General features: G+C 30.3%; 1 protein-coding gene across 1 annotated transcript in view; it reads left to right on the forward strand.

Annotated features, from left to right (window-relative positions):
* The window catches only part of LOC129962949 (uncharacterized), a 71,979-nt gene that overhangs the window by 36,382 nt on the left and 14,573 nt on the right, over window positions 1-21,024 (forward strand). Inside the window, exons 10-12 of the mRNA XM_056076953.1 lie at window positions 13,376-13,508; window positions 13,590-13,823; window positions 17,132-17,316. Coding sequence (XP_055932928.1) covers window positions 13,376-13,508; window positions 13,590-13,823; window positions 17,132-17,316 — 552 coding nt within the window. The remainder of the gene's footprint in view (window positions 1-13,375; window positions 13,509-13,589; window positions 13,824-17,131; window positions 17,317-21,024) is intronic.

Here is a 21,024-nt window from a genome sequence, read left to right on the forward strand (position 1 = left end):
ACGAAACCGTGTTTATCTCGGAAAGCAAAGAGAGCAGTATATAATTAATTAAATACACAAGCAAATATTTCAAATTTTAATAAGGGAAAGAAAATTCAGTAAATGTTATTTTAATGATCACTTCAGGACTTTAAGATGAACTTTCGTACTTATTCAGAATTTCCATTTTATTTTCAAAGCTCAAAACATTTTTTACATATTCATTTTGCTTCCAAAATTTAATAGCCAGCAATAGTGGTTTCTGGCTTCAAGCCAGACCTGTTAGAGTTGCTGTACATTTAAACCAATCTGTATCATCTAGTCCAGGAAAAAAAAGAATGTAAACTCCTTCCCATAGAAAAAATTATTCCAAATTCCACTCGAGTGAATCATTAAAGCTGGTTGAAAGTGAATTATGAATCGATTTTCTATTTCAAACTTGATAACATTAAATTATGTAGTGATTACAAGAAAATTAAATTTTTTCACATTTGGAAGAAAGCAGGTATTAAATTATTGAATGCATATGCATATGAGGCAAAATTTTAATCATAGTTCAAGTTCGAACGAGGACTATTGAAGTTTATTATAAAGATTATTAACCTAAAGCTTTTTATACAAGTTCTAATATATTGGATTGGCAACTAAGTAATTGCGGATTTTTTTTAGAAAATCAAAGACAATTTTTTCATGGAACTAAATAACTTTGTTCTGTAATGTATTGCCCATTTTGATCAATGACCTTTTGCCATCTTTCAGGCAGCATCATAATCCCACGTTCATAAAACTTCTGGTTTTTATTAGCAAAAAACTGAATCAGGTACGATTTGACATCATCATCATTATTGAAATTTTTACCATTCAAGGAGTTTTGTAAAGATCGAAACAAAAAGTAATCAAATGGTGCAAGGTCAGGGCTATATGGTGGATGTGGCAAAACATCCCAAACAAGCTCCAATAATTTTTGTCGAGTGACCAAAGATGTGTGTGGCTTTGCATTGTCATGATGGAATACAACACCTTTTCGATTTGTCAATTCAGGCCGCTTTTCTTCAACTGCATTGTTTAATTTCGTTAGTTGTTCAATGTAGACATCAGAATTGATCGTTCGGTTGTGTGGTAAGAGTTCAAAGTAGACAATTTCTTTGTAATCCCACCAAACTGATAACAAAACCTTCTTTTGATGAATATCAGCTTTCGATGTTGTTTGAATTGGTTCACCTGGCCTGCTCCACAATCTTTTCCGCTTGATATTGTTGTAAACAACCCATTTTTCATCGCCAGTTATCCGTCGTTTTAAAAATGGATCATTTTCATTGTCTCTTTAGCAAATCACAGCTGTTAATACGTTGCGCTAAATGCGTTTCTTTCAGTTCGTGAGGAACCCATGTATCGAGTTTTTTAACATAGCCAAGTTGTTTTAAGTGATTTTCAATGCATGTATGTGATACATGAAGCTTCTCTGCAATCTCACGTGAAGATCTGAATCGATTATTGCTTTGATTAGGTCGTCATCAACTTCAACTTCGACCAGAGGGTTTTTCATTTTTGAGTGAAAAATCACCAGAACGAAATTTGGCAAACCAATTTTGACACCGCCGTTCTTTTAAGGCTTCGTCACCATAAACAGCACATAACTTTTTATGAGCTTGCGATGCGTTTTTCCCTTTGAGGAAATAAAAAAGCAAAATATGACGAAAATTTTCCTTTTGATTTTCCATTTTTCAACGAATGCCAAACGAAAACTACGCAACCGATCAAAAAACTTTTTTTACTGATTGATAGCTGAATTGCAACTATCAAATAACAAAATGTGTTTTACATTTGTACTACGTCTGCAAACCTAAAAATTCACCTGAAGTCATCTATGAGTGAAATCCGCAATTACTTAGTTGCCAACCCAATATATTTCAACATCTAGGTGACATATTAATGTGAATATCGAAACACCGCGCAGACAAAATTCCAAGAAAACATTTATCAGAAAGCCTTAACAGCATTCTGCAGGAGCGAAAAATAAGTTTCATTGATGCAACACTTCAATCATACTGCGATTTTTTTTTTCATTTCAGCAATTCCCTGTTCTTCCATATAACATGAGCAACAGTGTTAGTTTTTCTTACATTTTGTTGTGGTTGGAACGTCCTTTAATTAATTGAACATAATGTAGCTAGTTAAAAATTCTAGAGTTCAAGGAAATCTAAACATAAGCAGTAAGATAAAATATATTTTAATTCAAATTGAATTATTGTGCATGTGAAAACTCAGAACATTTTAATACATGACAAGAATTTCCTATCTACATTCCGAATTCAAATTGATTCGCATCCGTTATAAGAGAATATTAGATCAGCACTTTCATTGCCTATGATTCGCTGAGATGCTAAGATATAACCGTATATATGACATCAAATGCAGCCTAAAAAATTACGTAACTAGATATTAGATGACACGTAATGGCCTACACCATGTCAATTTCATATTACATGCAATACCTATCGTGATTAAAGGCAATTTCATAAAATCTTCCATTTATAAGGCTGCTTAGCTCAGGTAAACAGAAAAATTCTATTTATTATTATTTTACTTTTCTAAATACTTTTGAATCATTGATCATTTAATATTAAATTCCATAAATAAAACCGACATTCTTGTCATCATAAAACCTTCTAGCTGATAGAAGTGTAAAAGTGTTATTTACGCATTAATTCAGTAATTCCATAATAAATCCTTTGAACTCAAATGGCTCCAGTGACAAGATAGTGCATCATTTTGGCGTTTAAATTAATTCATTTATTTAATTTTGATTGTTAAAATTACCTCCATAATCGTAACAAGATGAAGATTAATTTTTGGGGGAATTCGATGCATTATTATTAACCTAATTCCACGTATTAGATGAATAATTATGCATTGAATTACATTTCGAATGCAAAGGGTCACCAGTAAAATAACGCTGCACTTTGTGTTTAAATCTTGTATTGAAAAGTTTGAATCTTGATAACGCTTTTATGTCATAAAGGCAGTGAAAATTAAAAAGGATCTGTGCCTGAGTTCGCATTCAACAATGCCTAAATAAGACTGACCTGCTTAGTTAAACACATTCACTGACAGATGGTACTCATAAATACGGAACAAGCTCTTAACATAGGATATTATACACTTACATTATAAAAAAAAACTTACCGAAGCAATTCTTTGAGACGTGTCACTAGGCTATCATAATGTCAATTTCTGTCATTCTTTTGGATAACAGTGCTAAATATCGTGAATGAGAGTTTTATAAAATCTTTTAGTGGACCACACTATGTTTTTGACTTTTGACAACGATGTGCTTTCTTGCGATTTCAAAATGGGACTTAATCTAACCAAACGAAAATTACTTCTGTAATTGTAAGCAACATTACCTGTGAAAAACTTGGCAATAATACAGAAAATTCTAGATTAGTTTTAGAATCCGATTCATTGTTAATTCTTGTTGATCAAATATTTATCGCTGATATTATCATAAATCCTCAAGAAATAATTAAAATCCAGGCACTAAAACAAATATAAAAACAACTATTTCAATCACAACTAACAAAAGTTTTCATGTCCGAATGTTCTTGGCGAAATTTCATGACGTCCTCCTCAAATTATCGTCTAAGTTTATTGAAGCTTCAACTCAAATAAATACAATTTTTCATAATTTTTACTTAGTAAAAACTAAAATACATAGGCAGCTTCCATTAAAAAAGATGCAGATTTTCCTATGGAAATTCCTTTGAATATGCAAATTACAAAGCAATTTATTTACACGTGTTTTCCCCTTCAGACTCTGTGACTTCAGACTCAGACTTTCCCCTTCACAGACTATGAACTCTTTCAATATATCAGCCTTTTATTACAAATTAGCAAATATGTTTGCAAACAAGTTTAGTTTTTTTCCTTTATGAACCTTTGAATTAACTCCTGTTCTCAGCTGATTAGGGACAAATAATTAGCCAAGGGTAACTATTCCGAATTCACTTCATATTCGTACAGGGTGGTCATAAAATAAAATTCCTTGTTTGGAGACATTAGCGACAAAAACTGATGAACGAAATTAATGTACAAATTTTATATTGAATTATTGATTATTGATTTCGGAATTCAGACAAAATTAAAATCTTTCTTACTGATAATTTTTTATAACAATTTGTAATTTTTTAATTTTTTTTCTCTGTATCTTCGACAATTTTTTTAACTTTTCGACAGTAACTTGAACAGTTTTTTTTTACATGAAATTTACTCTTATTCCTGTATATTAATATAGTGCTGTATAATACCCTCGATGTATGAAATTTGGTTTTGATGTATCTATTTTGGCTATAGATCTCCCCAATCAGGTAAATTTATTTTATGGCCATTCCTTATTAATGATTTAAAGAAGTTCCTTAATTTGAAACTACTATAGTTTAGAAATATTAAACCAATTCTAAGGTAACAGCAGTATTCGTGCGCAAAAGTTTACATATTCTGAGGAAACGCAGTCAAATATACACAAAATAATTACCGATTTCCAAGGTAAAACAGAATGTTCTTAATCGTCACAAATACGAAACTATTAACGTAGGTGGATTATCGCAAATTACTAGAAAAATTACCGCAAATAACAACAGGTCATTAATGAAGGTAGCATTGAAAATAGATACATTTAATATATTCCTAAATGAAGATTTAATGTGTTTGAGGCCGAAATTTATATTCCTGCAGTCATAAATTGCTCCCTTTTTTTCTAGAAACATTTTCGTAGCTGAAATTAGATTTCGAGTTTAGCTTCGTTGAGGATCATTAATTTTCAATTATTGCGTTTCTTCTTCAGTTTATTATCCAAACAGATAAAATTCAATGCCTAAAGCTGAACAAACTTCAAATATGATAAAGCCACAAGTTGTTTTTTTTTTTCAAAAAAACATAATTATATACATTATTATTTACATCATCTTAACACAATTTAAAATTTCTTCAATATGATATTTTATTTTTAAATTGGGAATATCTTGGAACTTTTATAATTTTTTATTAAATTATAAATTATTTATTATTATCAACTTATTATAATGTAAATAAATGTTATTATTTTTAACTCACAGACTCCGTGCATCTTATTTCAAAACAAATAAGTGCATTTTAAGTAGACGTCGGATCAACAAGTAAATGTGTTTATTTTTAATGACGAAAATTTTCAGAATTTATTTAATCCATGAATTTATTGCGAGCAACTAAAAAAAGAGATTACAAATAAATACATAGAGATCAGTAAATATCCGACATTATTAAATCTAAAAGTCCAATCGAAGTTATGACGAAAAAATTTCTCACATGTTTGCGCTGTGAAGAACTAAGACTACTGGGATAATACACAAATTGGATTGATAGGAGTTATATTTTTCTAAAGAAAAGTGACAGATTATATACAAATATACAGTGAGATGTGGAGCAAATTTACTTATATGGCATGACCATAAATCTCTATCTATATTAATAATATGTTTGCATCAGTGTATGTGTTGGTACTCCACAGGTCAAACCGTTTGACATATAGTTACTAATATACAATATATTTGGGATGGTGGGAACATTTTTCTCGGATTTTTTTTTTTTTTTTTTTGAAATTTTAGTTAATTAAAAATTAAACGATATTTTGGCATTTTTATATAACTTCAGAAAATATCATAACACATAATTAATATCAATTTGGTATATGTTGTTTAATTACCGCAAATTCTGTCGCCTGGATTTCATTAAGTTTTAAAGATGTTTTTAAACGTATTTTACAACAATAATTTTATTGTCATAAATGAAAATCCATATCATGCTCTTTATTATATCTACTATTTTATTCGTCCATTTTTGGCTTATTTTTTCGTATTGAAAAGATTTGTTTAAAGTATTCTCTTAGTGAAATTTTTGAGTGACATTTATAGCTGTGTATTTTCAGAAATACTATGTAGTTATGAAAATTTTTTAATCCTTTTTTACTATATCTCTTTTAGTTTGATGTTTTGAGTTCTTATTATAATAAGCTGAATTTTTTAAATTGAATCATAAAAATTTTTACTAAATAATCTTTGATATATTACGTAAAACATGAAATATATTCTGTAGTATATTGAAAAATTCAAAGTTCAATAATTAATTATTATTTCTATCGTTATAAATTTTACAAGCATGCTCCAATTCATTAAGCATCTTGGTGGTTAATTCAAGCTTTATCACTTCTCTCATAATATTTCATAAGCATGCTTCGATTCAGGTAGCATGTTGGTGGTTTAGTTGAAATTTAATCACTTCTCGCTTAATATTTTACAAACATGCTTCGATTCAGAAGACATGCTGCTGGTTTAGTTGAAATTTAATCAATCCTCGCTTAAAATCAGATTTCAAATTTTAAGTGAAATTAAAGAAAAATATTAAGACATATAGCACAATGAGCTATAAAATATATAGACATATAGCACAATGAGCTATAGCTATAAAATAGCACGAATTACATCACTAACAAAATAGGAAGTTTAAAAAATACTGTTTATGAGGAAACCATTGGGACATAGTTGCTTCTAAAAGACACATTTGAAATTTTTCTTAATCAGTATGTCCATTGAACCAACTGATCTCTGAGGGTAGTTAGTAATGAAATAAAGTAAAGAAAAGAAGAAAAACTGTAATAACTCTAGAATGAAATATACCAATACTAATAGCTAATAAGCTAGCTTATTGATTGTTAAATCAGGCAGATGAACTCTTCTGCTCATATTTCTATGGAATGATCATGATTGCTTAGAATATACCCCGAAGTATTATCAATCGAAATTGAGAGGTTATGCACCCAGCTTGCTCATCCGATATTAATAACTCCGTTAATCTACCTGGTGAAGGACCTGAATGGTCTTAATGTCTATCAATGTCTGTATTAAACTGGATTAACGTCTATTTGTCAAAGTAGTTTTATTTTCCTTCCAATCGTAAAAATCGTTTCGTATCATACTTTGTACTCTTCCAAGATGGCTGATTTTTGGCGAGTTTTTGAAAGGTTGGCAGGATATTGTCATGATTAACGAGAAACTGAGAAACTCAAGTCTTCATTGCAAATCATTGTAACTAAATATTCTTCCACTTGTATGGAAGAATTTTTGTGTGGTTGATTTTGTTTTTTATAGTTTCAGTTAGTGGATTTCAAATGGTTTTAAATGTTTCTTCAAATAAAACTATGTAGTATGCCCTCAGTGTCTTAAATTTTAGTTTCAAAATGAAAAATACTACAATATCTAATCTTATCAAATATATTATTTATTATCTTCTGATGAGTCTGAGACTCAGTATGTTAATTCTGATGTACTGTAGGAAAATATGAAAATCCGTCATTCATCTGTTTGACATAGAAAAATGAATATTTTATGATTTCAGCTTTATTAAAGTTGACTCTTGTTGAAAACTATATTTAGAAAAGATAGCGACAGGAAAAAAAAATTATGGGTAATATATTTCTAAGAAACCTCATTTCCGCTTTAATTAGAGAGTAAATCAGTATTGCACGATGGTAAATTAATTCGTAACAATTATTTTCTCATTATCATAAAAAGCATGCCAACCAATCAGCATAACATATTCCATCGCCAAATTTGCTCTTTTTTTTTCTTCTTCCTTATTTATATACACCTGAATTTGGCTGATACACCTTTTACCGTAAAGCTGTTTTGTTAAAAATTTAATCTCCATTACTTTTAGTACAAATATTGTAAATTTAATTGGTTAATTAATCGTTTTATTAATAAAGGTCAGTCTTGTATTTTCAATTTATTTAATTCAGTTATCAGACTGTATTGTTAAGTGAGTAAATTTTTTTATTATTATTAGATTAAACCTTATCTGCACGTAAGTAATACGTAATGCTTAAATTTGAAATGAAAGCTTTTATTCATCAGATTAAATCAAGTTGTGATTCTGAATAAATCTATTATTATTGAATTATACTAAATATATGTAATGCGTGGTAATAATATAATGAAGAAATTATGTTTTGATTAATAAAACATGCTTTTATTTTGTGATTGTAATTTTATAGGTAATTTTTCTCAAAATGTGAATATTGCGGAAATATTTATAATGTTCACTATTCTCATATTTATAAAAAAAAATCTTTGGGTTTGCTAAATTCTTTCAAATTTTAAGTTCAAACAAAGTTAAATATTTAAAAATGTATTTTTTCACTTAGATTTCATTATCATATTGTAGACAAGGGTGCGTTTAAAATTTAAAAATAACTCGAAATAATAAAAATATTAAAATATATACATTTAGCTGCGAGATATTTAAATAATAAAATTATTAAGCTGAAAAAATGTGTTGCTTTTAAACCTTCGGAAATTGTACCCTGTGAGGTATAGTATTCGCAAGATTCTTTCTAAAGTAACGATTAAAAGAGTTGACTTGAAATATGATGATATAGGAAAGAAGATTTGATTGTTTCCCTAATTTGAGAAGTTAATGATTGCAAGGTACATGCATGTATATCGTTAGGAGTCAAAAAACTCTTTAAAAGATCGTAAAATAGGTTCATTGTGCCCTCTGAGGTAGACTATTTACCGTGAGGATATTTTCTAACATTAATGGGACTAAAATATATTAAATGTGCTACATATAATGGAACCAAACTATCTTACATGTCAAAAAGTGATAATATAAGAGAAATAAAATATATTACATGTTAAAATGTGCTATATGTAATGAAAAGAAATATATTACATGCAAAAATGTGCTAGATGTAATGGAACCGAAATATATTACATGTTGAAATGTACTATATATAATGGTGCTGAAATGTATTATATATTAAATTGTGCTATATATAATGGAACTAAAATATATTGCATATTAAAATGGGTTAGATATAATGGAATAGAAATATTTTGTGCTATATATAATATATATAAATGTGCTAAATATAATCGATGTAAAACATATTACACGTTAAAATGTGATAGATAAAGTGTACTTCTCATCACTGCTATATTGCTTTTTGTTGCTGCTCCGTTCCAAATTGTTATTTTTCTAGAGAACAGTTGCTTATGCCATAAATATCACTGCGAATGCCGTAGGGCATTTTAATTCGTTATTCTGAAGTATCCATTTGCGAAACAATGCTATGCTAAAAGTAAAATACAATCTCTTTTAAAATGTTTCTCCTGTAGTAGTATATTTCACTTTCCTGCTTATTGGTACCGAATTGTTTTAGATTACTATAGGATTGTCCTTTGGTGCTGCTCTGTCCCAAATTCTTATTTTTTTTTTCTTTAGTAATTTTTATTTCGATCTTTGGACCAATCAATCATTGCGAGTCTCATTGACTTTTTAATCCGTTATTTTGAAATATCCATTTTCAAAACAAGTCATATGCTGAAAGTAAAATACATCGTACTTTAAATTGCACTATTCTTGGTTCTATATTATTATTGCCACTTGTAAGTTCCTTTTTTTTTCTGAAAACTTTATTGCTAAGCTGTTTTGTCATAGTAATAATTTTGCTTATAGGTTAGAAATACCGCCGAATAAATTAATACTGTTGCCCTACTGAAATATTGATGTTTAGAATATTAAATTACAATTTCTTCAGTCAATATTTGATATTAAATTTGACATGTGAGCTTCTAAAGTTCGATCAGCTCGTAAGCAAGTATTTAATTTATATTTTCAGTAAATTAAATTTTCAAATAAATTTGGATTAGAAAGTTTTATAAAATGTTATGGTATAGCATAAAATGGGTGAAATGAATTTTCTTAATTTTTTGAATTTTAATATATTGTTTCTATAGATTATTATTGAAAAGACTGTTTAAAAAATTTGAAAATAAAAAAATTTGCCAATTTGCCATTAATAAGGGAGTCTTTAAATACAAACTAATTTTTATGAGAAAAAAATCAAGATCGTTCTTTTGTCTGTTTCCTTGCATTCTCTTATTTATGGATATTATATACATCGTGCAGGTTACATGGTTATTATATACGCCATGTATGGTTGCAATTTGATCGAATAACAAAAACATGAAAAATACTTCAGATAAACCATATAAGATAGATTTTTTTATTGTAAATTCTAAACATTTTTTGTAAAGAATGTGAAAACAAAGCATAAGTAAATATTTGAAGTAAAAAGGCAAAAAGAAAGCAAAAAACACTAGCCTTTTTATTTTCTCGTATAAAAAAACATGGAGGAAATATTTTTATTGCCAAAAAATTCAAATTCAAAATTTTAACGAATCTCCACGTTAGAGACTACGAAAAACGTAGTTTTGGCATTATGTATGTTTGTGAATACGATAAGTTAAAATCGCTTTAAGCTAAACTTATGAAATCTGGCATATAGACTTACGACCCAATTTGTAGCTTTCTGTCAAATTATGAACGAAATCCTTTCTAACTATTCGAGTACACGTGAACTCGAGAAGTCCAAAACGTGATATGTACTATTGAGAGCATGTAATTGCAATAAATCATAAACGAAGCGATTTAAATCATTGAAATTCGCTTATTTATTGGCAAATCAATAAAATTCAATTGCTACAACTTTAGTTCCGTGTCAAATTTTGGTTTCATTTGGGTGGCAAAAAGGCGTTAAAGTACATATTCCCACGATAGATAGTAAAAATATTACATTCACGACAAAGCTCTATATTTCTCAACCATATTTCGATTGTACATTAACTACAAGTACCATTGCGTAACCATTGAAAATAAATATTGCCGTTTGTAGTGAGCACTTTTGGTCCAAGCCAAATGGAAAGAAAAAATCGACCGCTCAGTATCATTCGTATTATTTATTGATTTTAATTAGAAACAGAAAAATCGACACAATTTACAGAAATAAAAAATATTTAGACATATTTCATTCTTTTATACTTGCTTTAGAAGCTATCAGACTATTGAGTTATCAAGCATTTCTTGAATAAATCTTCTATTAAATATTACTTAGGAAAAATTCAACACGGAATTGGATTGTTCTTCTTAAGGTGACTTGTAAAGATTCGTAGGGATGACAAATATTTTACGAGTGGTTATTACGTAACCAATATCATAAAGTCACAAATACCAGTGATCAATACTTTTCAAAGAGGGGTGTGATTCAAATCCTTGATACGATCTTACTGGTGATATTTCGATTACAGGCTTTGGATCACGATAGAAAGTAAGAATCGATACGATATCACTGAAATTTACCGGAGCGGTGACTTCATTGGAAAGTAACAATCGATACGATCTGTCCAATGGAAGCTCTCGAACAAAACAGAAGAGGAGAAATCTGTGAATGGATTGAAAAGTGAACGGACCGGTTATTGGAATTATCGTATCATTGAATTGCATGTCACTGAAATTCATCGGAGCGGTGACTTCACTGGGAAGTGTGAAGTCGCCGCTCCACTTCATGAGAGTAACCTTGTCTTTCCGATATTCGTATTTGATGGTGCACTATTCCATACAATTTCTTTTAATTGCTTGTTACTTGACTTTGCATATATTCCGTTTACTGCTGGCGCCATCTATTGGTAGAATATAGAACTTAAGTAAACAATTTAAGGAAATTGCATATATATTTAATTCAAATTTTTCAGAAAATGGTTTACTCCAATAAAGAAATTAAATAAATAGTTTTGAAAAAAAATTAAATTTAAGAAGTAAGCTGAAATAGATAAATTAATTCAATCACACGTTACTTAAATTAGTAAATTAAGTATTAATTACAATGAATAAATTTTATATTTAATATTAAGTAATAATTTTTAATTAATAATATGATTGAAATAACAGATATTTGGAACAAATATTTAAAAATAACAATAGCAACATTATTTGTTATTCAAAAAATCGTGGATTATGCATCTCTAAAGATTCGTGAGTTGTTGCCGATTTCACATCCAACTTCTGTACATCGTCTTTAACCTATACTGTCATTTCTTCGATGTATAACAAATTACTCCTTTTATCGTTTGTTAACTGTATTCAGAATATTAATAATGCTTAGTTAAAAATTAAGAATTATTAATATTCCCGCTTAATTTTAGTATTTACGACAACAGTTTTCAAAAATATTATTGCATAAAAACAAATTTTATATCATTTCCAAATTACAAAAATGCATTTTTTAATGATACCAACTAAGTATTCTTGCAAATTTTTTTCTGAATTTTGGCAAATTTTAAAAAATGTTTTTGGCCTGATCTCAAAGTATAATCTGTCGATTTCAGAGTATTCATCAACAGATTATATGAATACTCTGAAATTCAAACTGTTTTCATTGTTTCATCAAAAACATTTAATCGAGAAATTTTCTTCCACTGTTGAAAACTGAGAAAGAAGGATTTTGTTTAATATCTATTTAGTTTACAAGATGAATGAAAAAATATCGTGGAATTTAGAGAATAGACCGGACCCTTTCATTTTTAATAATGCTATGGGACTGGTCTCCATTAGGGAACTTTATGTACACAATAAACAGAACTTTAGTAAGGCAATTAAAGTAACACGGCTGCTGAGAATCATTGACATGAAGTTATTTCTAAACGATTTATTGTAAATTAAATGTAATCAATATTTTCAGCAACTTAGCTGGGCACAAGTAAATAGCAACTTAAAATAACATGGCTTCAGAAAATCATGGATATGAATTTATTTATAAATGATTTATTGTAAATTAAATATAATCAATATTTTTGGCAAACTAGCTGGGCGCGCTTATTTACTGACTAGTAAATAATAAAAGGAAAGCATAACAGGTCTACTATGACATTCCGACATTTAAATTTATCATTACACGTTTAAAAATGTTATGTTCCAATTTATTTCTAATTCGAAAATTTCTAAAAAAAAATATTACATTCTTTTTATTTATAAAATTATTAATTTATTAATTTCTGTAATAATGTCACATTAGTTCAGGAAGTATAATTGTACTTTTTAAGATACACTGACGACAAAAAAAATTATTGCAGAGTAATGAAATTTGGACAATGCATTTGTCTAGTTAACATGCTGAATTGATATAATTTTCAAGATCACAGGTTAATTTAAGCTCAAGAAAATGCATTTAAAATGTGAAATGCTGTTACATTAATAACCGGTGTATCCTCCAGAATTTTGAATTCAAGCCTGCAAATGTGCATGCATTGTGAGGGCAAGCGTTATACTCTTAGAAAACTCCCCCCTTGAATGCTGTTCATGAATGGCAGTGCTACAGGTTGAATTACCAGACTGACGTACAAATTTGAAATCAGTGTGTTTGGGATAACCATGAGAGTGCTCCTGCTGTCATAGGAAATTTTTCCCCAGACCATGGCTCCATTTGTAGGTCCAGTGTGTCTAGGCCGCAGAAGTTTGGTTACAGGCATTCCCCTGGCCTCCTTCTGACCAAAACACGGCCATCGCCGGCACCAAAGCAGAACCTGCTTTCATCAGAAAACAAAACAAATCTCCACTCCATCCTCCAATAAGTTCTGGCTTGACACCAATGTCTTGGAGTCAGTGGAATGTACAATGCAGGACGTCTTGAAGTAACCGATTGGCTCGGAGCTGTCCTTGAAGTAACCTATTTCTAACAGTTCATTGTGTCACTGTGGAACCAATTGCAGCTCGAATTTCTGCCGCAGACACAGTACGATGCGCCACAGCCGTACCCAGAATACTGCGGTCTTCCCTCTTAGTAGTGCTACGTTTCCACTCAGAACCCGGTTTCCTTGGGGCAGTACCATCCCTTGAACACTGCTCCCAACAATCATTGGGAGCAGTGTTCAAGCCCACTGGCCAACAATCTTGGCCGGATACATTCCGGCCAAGTCTTTCTGCAATATCGCTGGGAAAAAATCTACCTTCTTGTAGCCCTATTACGCGACCTCGTTCAAATTCTGTGAGTAGTTCATAGTAGATTCTTCTTCTTCTTCTTAAAGATATTCTTGGCTATCATCAACTCAATACGCCAAATTTGAAAGATAAAAAACGCTCACGAACTTTACAGCAAGCATTCAAAGCAAACCTGATATGCAAATTCTAAATGGCGCTGCAAGCGTCACACTTATGCGCGAAGTGCGAAATTTTGTTTATTTACTACAAATCTTTCTTGCTGTTGGGATTTTATTTTTTCCGCCAGTGTATTTAAGCCTTGTGAATTATCGTCATATCATTAATTTTTTAGGTGGATATTCCAAATAAACTACTCTCAAGATGTCATTAGCAGCAACTATTCATGATTTCATTTTTACGTACGGTGAGTAACATTTCTCAATACATGCTGATTTCTTTATAAATTTCCAAATGTAAACTTTTTAAAATAGATTTTTTTTTATTTAAAACAAATTATTTAGAAATTTATGAAAACAATGTACATTCTTTGTATTGTAAAAAAATTATTTCATAAGTGACTAATAATATGATCATGATATGATTATGAATTTTATACAAATTTGCATACGTTTGCTAAAGCATATTTTTGGCAAAAGTTATTTTCATGTTTTATTTAAATTTACATACGTTTCCTGAAACAGGCAAATCGTTTTAAAAATGTTGTTTATAGCCTTATTTATCAAGGAAAACGTGCATGCATTTACATATAGGAACCAATTAAATGAAGCATTAAGAAAAATGTAGTATCAAAATGAATTAATTGAAGTTTCAGTATCAAAATTAAGGAAAATTAACTATATTCTTCTTTAAAAGATTGATCTTTTTACTGCAGAAGAGCAGAAGATCTTTGAGAAAAAAAACTATTTTTTCATAGCCTCTATCATTCACGAGCACAAAATAATAGAAAATACCAAAACATTTAAACAGCATATTACCAAAAACGCTAAGAAAAAGCAATACCTTTCAAGTTCTTTCTGAATTGATGTCAATATGAAAATCAAATTTAACATGTTCATTGCCATGACTCACGTCTAATTTTTCGGATAATCTATTTAGATAAATACTTTTTTACTTGCTTTGCAAGACCCTCGAGGGGGGCACCTCCAAATAAGGATGAGATGCTTCCGGCATGGTGGTTGGATCTCGCCACACTGGAGGGTACACAAATAAGTGGGGGTTCTGACTCCTCCCATCGATGACGGAACGCACTTCCTTCGGAGAGGGTTGTACCATGGCCGGTGATGGCCCTTAGGACTCAACCACAGTTCCCGCCAGTGTTGCTGTTGCGGTGGTTCGGTCATTCAGCCTTATGGTTTAAATCCGTGTGCCTTCGTGACTGGTCGGAGAATCAGTTGGTTGACTTGACTTACTTGCTTGCTTTGCAATCCTTTTTTGCTCCCCATTATGACTGAGAAGAGTTCGTCTAAGTAAGTAGAGTGATAGGTACTATTTATTATATAATGGATGTGAACCAAGGGTGACTCGCATGGCAGTCGGCGTGCGGAATCTGAATCTAACAGTATCTTCAGATATGGCAATGTACATATCTACAGTCACTCAAAAAAGTAATCGAACGCCAAGATGCGTGACAATATATTCATTAGACAAAAAATATTGAAACTATATATTTCAAAACAAATTTTGTCTCTCATTCCACAAGGTATGAAAATATATAAGCAACTGAAAAACAATTTTTTAAATTTAAAAATTAAAGTATAATTAATACTGCAATATTTTTGCAAGAGAATTTCAATCCAAGAAGGTATTCGGACACTTAAAAATTAATAAACAAAAAATACTTCTACTATTTACTAACACAATTTTAGCACTTTATTGGTCGGCCTTTGGTTTTTTTATTACTTCTTTCAGTCTATTGTCATTGAATTAATTTATTACTTGCATGTATTTATATGAATATTTCTTCATGCTTCAATTACTTTTTGTTTCAAAATATTTTTACTCCTAATATTTCTTTTTTTGTAAATGTTGCACATTATCCCCTAAATGTTCTACAGGATTAAGTAGAACTAAGATTTAAAACTGAGGTTTTAATTGCCATAGAAATCCCAGTAAATGGTGAGTTCATAGCCAATAAATATAGAAAGTTTGAATCGGATTGTACTGTTGTTAAAATTCCCACTTTTGAGTACTTTGTCTTGAATTTCTTTTAAGAATGTCCAAGTAACCATATTTGTTGACTTTAATGTCAATAAACTCTAGATTCTGTTCCAAAGCTACTCGTGCCATTCCAGATAAGTTGGCTGCCGCCGCCCTGATTCTAGATGGCATCGAGCAAATTTCAATCTCTCTTTCTGATTCACTTTACTAATACAAAGTTTCTTCCTACCAACACGAGCATGGAAGTCATGGTTCCTCAATACGTTTCGAATTTTATAAAAATCCCTGCTTTGATTGTTTTATCAACACATAAATTGTTTTAAAATCAGATGATAATTCAGAAGTAGTATGAATTATTTATGATTGATACATCTGAAAACCTAAAGAATTTCTCTAAAACCATAAAAGTTTCTTTTAAAACATAGAACTGGAATGTTAGCCATGATTATATCCCTCAGTATCAATGAAATTTATAGCTTCAATCACTCACGAAAGTTGCTACTTTTATACTAAATTTAATTAAAATGTATCTTCTTTAATATTGTCTGGCAAAAAAAAAAAAATCCTTTATTTCGAAGAATCATATCTTAAATTGTCTATGCTTTTTTTATTCAATAAAGATATATTTTTTCTTCAGTTAAAAGGGATTCATATGCAAAATTTTCTTTTTATAACATCACATAGTTTTAGTAGCTATATCATCATCAATTCTAAAAGAATACACATTGCAGATATTTTCGTTTCTATTACCTTTGTCTAGTGACACTGTTTTTCGCGCTAAAAATGCCTTTTCATCTCTATTTTGCTTTTTTTCCCTGTAAGGATTTCTTTTCTCTATAAAATGCAAATTTAAAATATCTAAATAAGATAAAAGTTCATTTTATCAGTATAATAGCAACAATTGGAGCTGGGCTCTTGTTTTTCAGGTCATCCTTTGGTTCATACAGTATAATGCATTCATACAAAATATCATGCTTGCTAGAGGGTCATACGTCGGTTATTTTTATAATCACCCTACTTATATTCCAAATTTTTATATTGATTAAAATGATAATTTTATTTGAAATTCAATTTAATAATTATTTTATTTATTTTATTCTCAAATTCTCATACATTTTTCTTTCAGATATCGAAAATAAATATGTGCTCAAAAATCCTTCTATCTTGTATTCAATCCTCCTAGCATACGTTCTTTTTGTAACATGGATAGGGCCTGCCCTTATGGAAAACCGTAAGGCATTTGAATTAAAAAATACTCTTATTTTCTACAATTTTTTTCAAGCAACTGTCAACGCCATTATTGCATATGAGGTAATGTTCATTTCTTTTACTTTCTCTTTTTTTAATAATGAGTACCGAAACCTTAAAGTTTTTATGTAATAAAAAGAAATCAAATACATGCTTTTCTTAAATTATTATCCAAGTTGTACTTAATCAACCCACTTTAAAATACTACAGTATGAGAATGTTTACTGAAGCGATTTAAGGTAGCAAAGCATCATTTTATCTCACTCTGTGTTTATATTATACAATAAATTAATTGCAAATTTTTAAGAAATATATAAGTCTAATCTGCTTAAAGATCAAAACAAAATGTAAATATATGATTCCCTTAAGGAACGGCGTTTCCAAAAATGAGTGATGGGGAAACATTGTAAAATCATCTACTGAATTGAATTGCATCTTATAAATCAGTCTGTGTTGAGCACGTGTTTGAAGAAAATCCTTATTTCTGCACGGAAAAAGCTTTGGCCGAACATCGTTGTCGAACATGACTATGAAAGATTTGAGCAAATGCCTATTGACTCTTAATTGACGAGATTACGACTCTTTCCAGTGTTATGGAACTAGAAGTGGATAGACTAAAATCAATGATCTGGTGGAAGAGCATAACCAAAATTAATGAAGAACTTGTGGAATTCTGTGTCGAGTAAAAGAGATTTGGTCGAGAATGGAAAAAATAATAGATCTCAACAGAGTAATAACCTTCCAATGAAACCAGGAGATGTTGAAAATATGAGAAATTAGGGCAAGGCATTTAGAGAAGCATCACCCTATTAAGGCAGTAGCTATACGAGCTACAAAGTTATTTAACGATAATGCTGTTTGCCAAATTTGAAAGAGTAACCAAAGACAAATATCATTAGATAATTTTCCTCCAAAGAAAGAATTCATTTTAAATAATAAATTATATTATTATAAAGACGTTTGAGTATTTTTTCGGAGTGGAACGCATTATTAGGGAAAAAATTAATTTGCTAATCAAGTGCTTCACATAACAAGCAAGATTCAGGAACGAATTATGCTTGTTAAGACGAGATTCTACTTTGTATGCCTACTAATACACCCAACATAAATATCTCCTAATGATATCTCTTAATTTAAATTCTAATTAATTTCCTAATTTTTATCTTAATTTAGCCCATATTAACATCATTCTAAAATGTTCCCTTATTTCTTGATCTAATTCTCACATTTTATTTATTTATTTTTAACAAGCGTTCTAGAAAACTAATGAATTCGGCATTTTCTCACGCTCCAAGTGAAGGGATAAAAGTCCCTATGCTTACAACATTCTTTTAAAGATACTTAAGATTCCCTTTCCTAAGTCGACAAGTGCAAAAGAAATCCCTATCAAAATCTCATAATAAAATCAATTAAGGGAAAACATTTCTTCCTTTTTGATCTTGTATTGCAATGTACACTGACGCATCTCTTACCTCTTTTTCTCTGTACAAATTATGCCTCTAGGGAGGAAATAAATCAAAATTTGAAAAGTTTCTTCTCGGCTACGCATATGCTGAAATATGACTATGTATCTGTTCATTTTTTCCGTGTCGATAAGATATTAAATTTAACAATAAAATTAAAACTTCTTAAACAATAAAAGATTTTTCTTTTGCTTATAGAAAAAAACTTTCAATTTTGGTTCTTTCACAGGAATCATGTTTAAATTTCAGGGACAATTTAAACAAAACTTACAAGCTCTTAATATTTAATTATATAATATTATTATATAATAAAGAATAAGAATATTTTATATAATATTCTTAATATTATTACATGTTCTTAAATATTTTTTGCTGAAAATATGCAAACTTCTACAAGAAATGTTCACATGAATGTCTGGTCATGCATGCATCGAGTAACAATCAATTGCAAATATAGATTATAACTTTAAAGATGCTTTTAAAAATGTTCGAAAATTATAGAAATAATGTTTTATATATGTTATTTTATGAATGCTAGAAAATGACTATTACCAACATTTAGAAAATAGAAAACTCTTATACACCAAAATATAGAAAAGGCTCCTTAAGATGAAACATCAAATGCTTCCTCATGTAATTACGATATTTTAATCAACATTTGTACTCTGGGCAATTTATACGTGAGAAATCTATTCATAACTTCAGAAAGAGTATGTCATAGGAAGCTTCAAATATATTTCGATTTTAAATATATGAGTAGTTCCTTAGGAGAATAATCTGTGGTGAATTGCATATAAGCCAGTAACAGCGCTTCTGCCCGAGCAGCTGTTTTGGTAAAATCGGATCGTTACTGGACTGCTAACCCAAAGGTCCCAGGTTCTATCCTCGCGCGTCTCTTACTGCTTCAAATCCCTTAATTTTTGGAGCAGAATCTGTCGGCATGCATTAATATCTTTAAAATGATGTTTTTAATTTCCACATACAATGATTGATAGCGGATTAAATTTGGGTAGCTCCTTTTTTTTTCTCATGACTGTTCATTTAGTATCTTAAAATATGAAATTCGATCAATTGCAAAATATTTATTAGGAAAAAAATCCCTCACTTTACTTAGTTCATTTTTAAAAATTATAGGAGAAATGAAAATTTTTGCTCTTGTTTTTTTTTGTAAATTTTACAATCCTTGTCTTTTTGCAAAATTTAAAAATAAAAAAAAATATCTTGGATTTGTGGCATAACTGCGGTGATTGGATCACGCAAAACTATAAGTAACACCACTGAAATGTTTAAATCTTCATTCATAAAATTTATTGTATTATATACTATGGTGATACATTAGTAATTTAATATTTATATATTAATATCTAATTTCAAAATATTGCGTTTTAAAGACATAATCGGTAAAATTTCTTTTCTTCAAGTGCTTATCCACATAGCAGCTAATTTATTGTGGATGCACATAATTGTTAACACCTTCATTATAGATCTAGCATGTGATGTTGAATAAGTTCTCGTTGTGTTTTTTTTGTGTGTGTGTGTGTGTGAAAGTTAATGTTTTATTTTAAAAAAATCATTAAAAAGCATGTTATTGAACGTATTGTACATCGCTAGTCCCTATTTTCTCCCATCTTTCTGGCAACATTTGAATTCCACGTGGGTAAAGGACACTACTTTTGAGGCTACCCAAGAGTCGACCCAATTTTTGGCATTTTCATAAGAACGGAAGTGCTGCTCAGCTGGACCATGTGTCATTCGACCGGTAGTGGTAGTCGGAAGGGGCAATGTCCGGTGAATATGCCGGGTGGGGTAGGACTTCCCACTAGAACGTTTCCAAATAGGTTTTTACCGATTTTGCACCATGCTCGGCAACATGTGGCCGAACATTGTCATGCTGCAAAATGACCTTGTAATGTCTCTGCTCGTATACCGGCCGTTTTTCCTTCAATGCTCGGCTTAATCGCTCCAATTATAGTCTGTAGCGATCCCCCGTGATGGTTTCGTTTGGTTTGAGCCGCTCATAATAAACTATACCCAGCTGATCCCACCAAATGCAAAGCAGAAGCTTGGGACCATGGGTATTCGGCTTTGCTGAAGATGTTGATGCATGGACGGGTATAACCCACGATTTTCTCCGCTTAGGGTTATCGTAGTGTATCCATTTTTCATCGCCAGTTACGATGTGATGCAAAAATCTTTTCTTTTTTTTGAAGCAGTTGTTCACACGTGAAAAGACGCCGTTCGACGTCTCTCGGCTTCACCTCGTACGGCAACCAATGACCTTGCTTTTGAATCATTCCTAATGTTTTCA

This window comes from Argiope bruennichi, chromosome 3 (assembly GCF_947563725.1).
Source record: "Argiope bruennichi chromosome 3, qqArgBrue1.1, whole genome shotgun sequence".
Taxonomy (NCBI): Eukaryota; Metazoa; Arthropoda; class Arachnida; order Araneae; family Araneidae; genus Argiope; species Argiope bruennichi.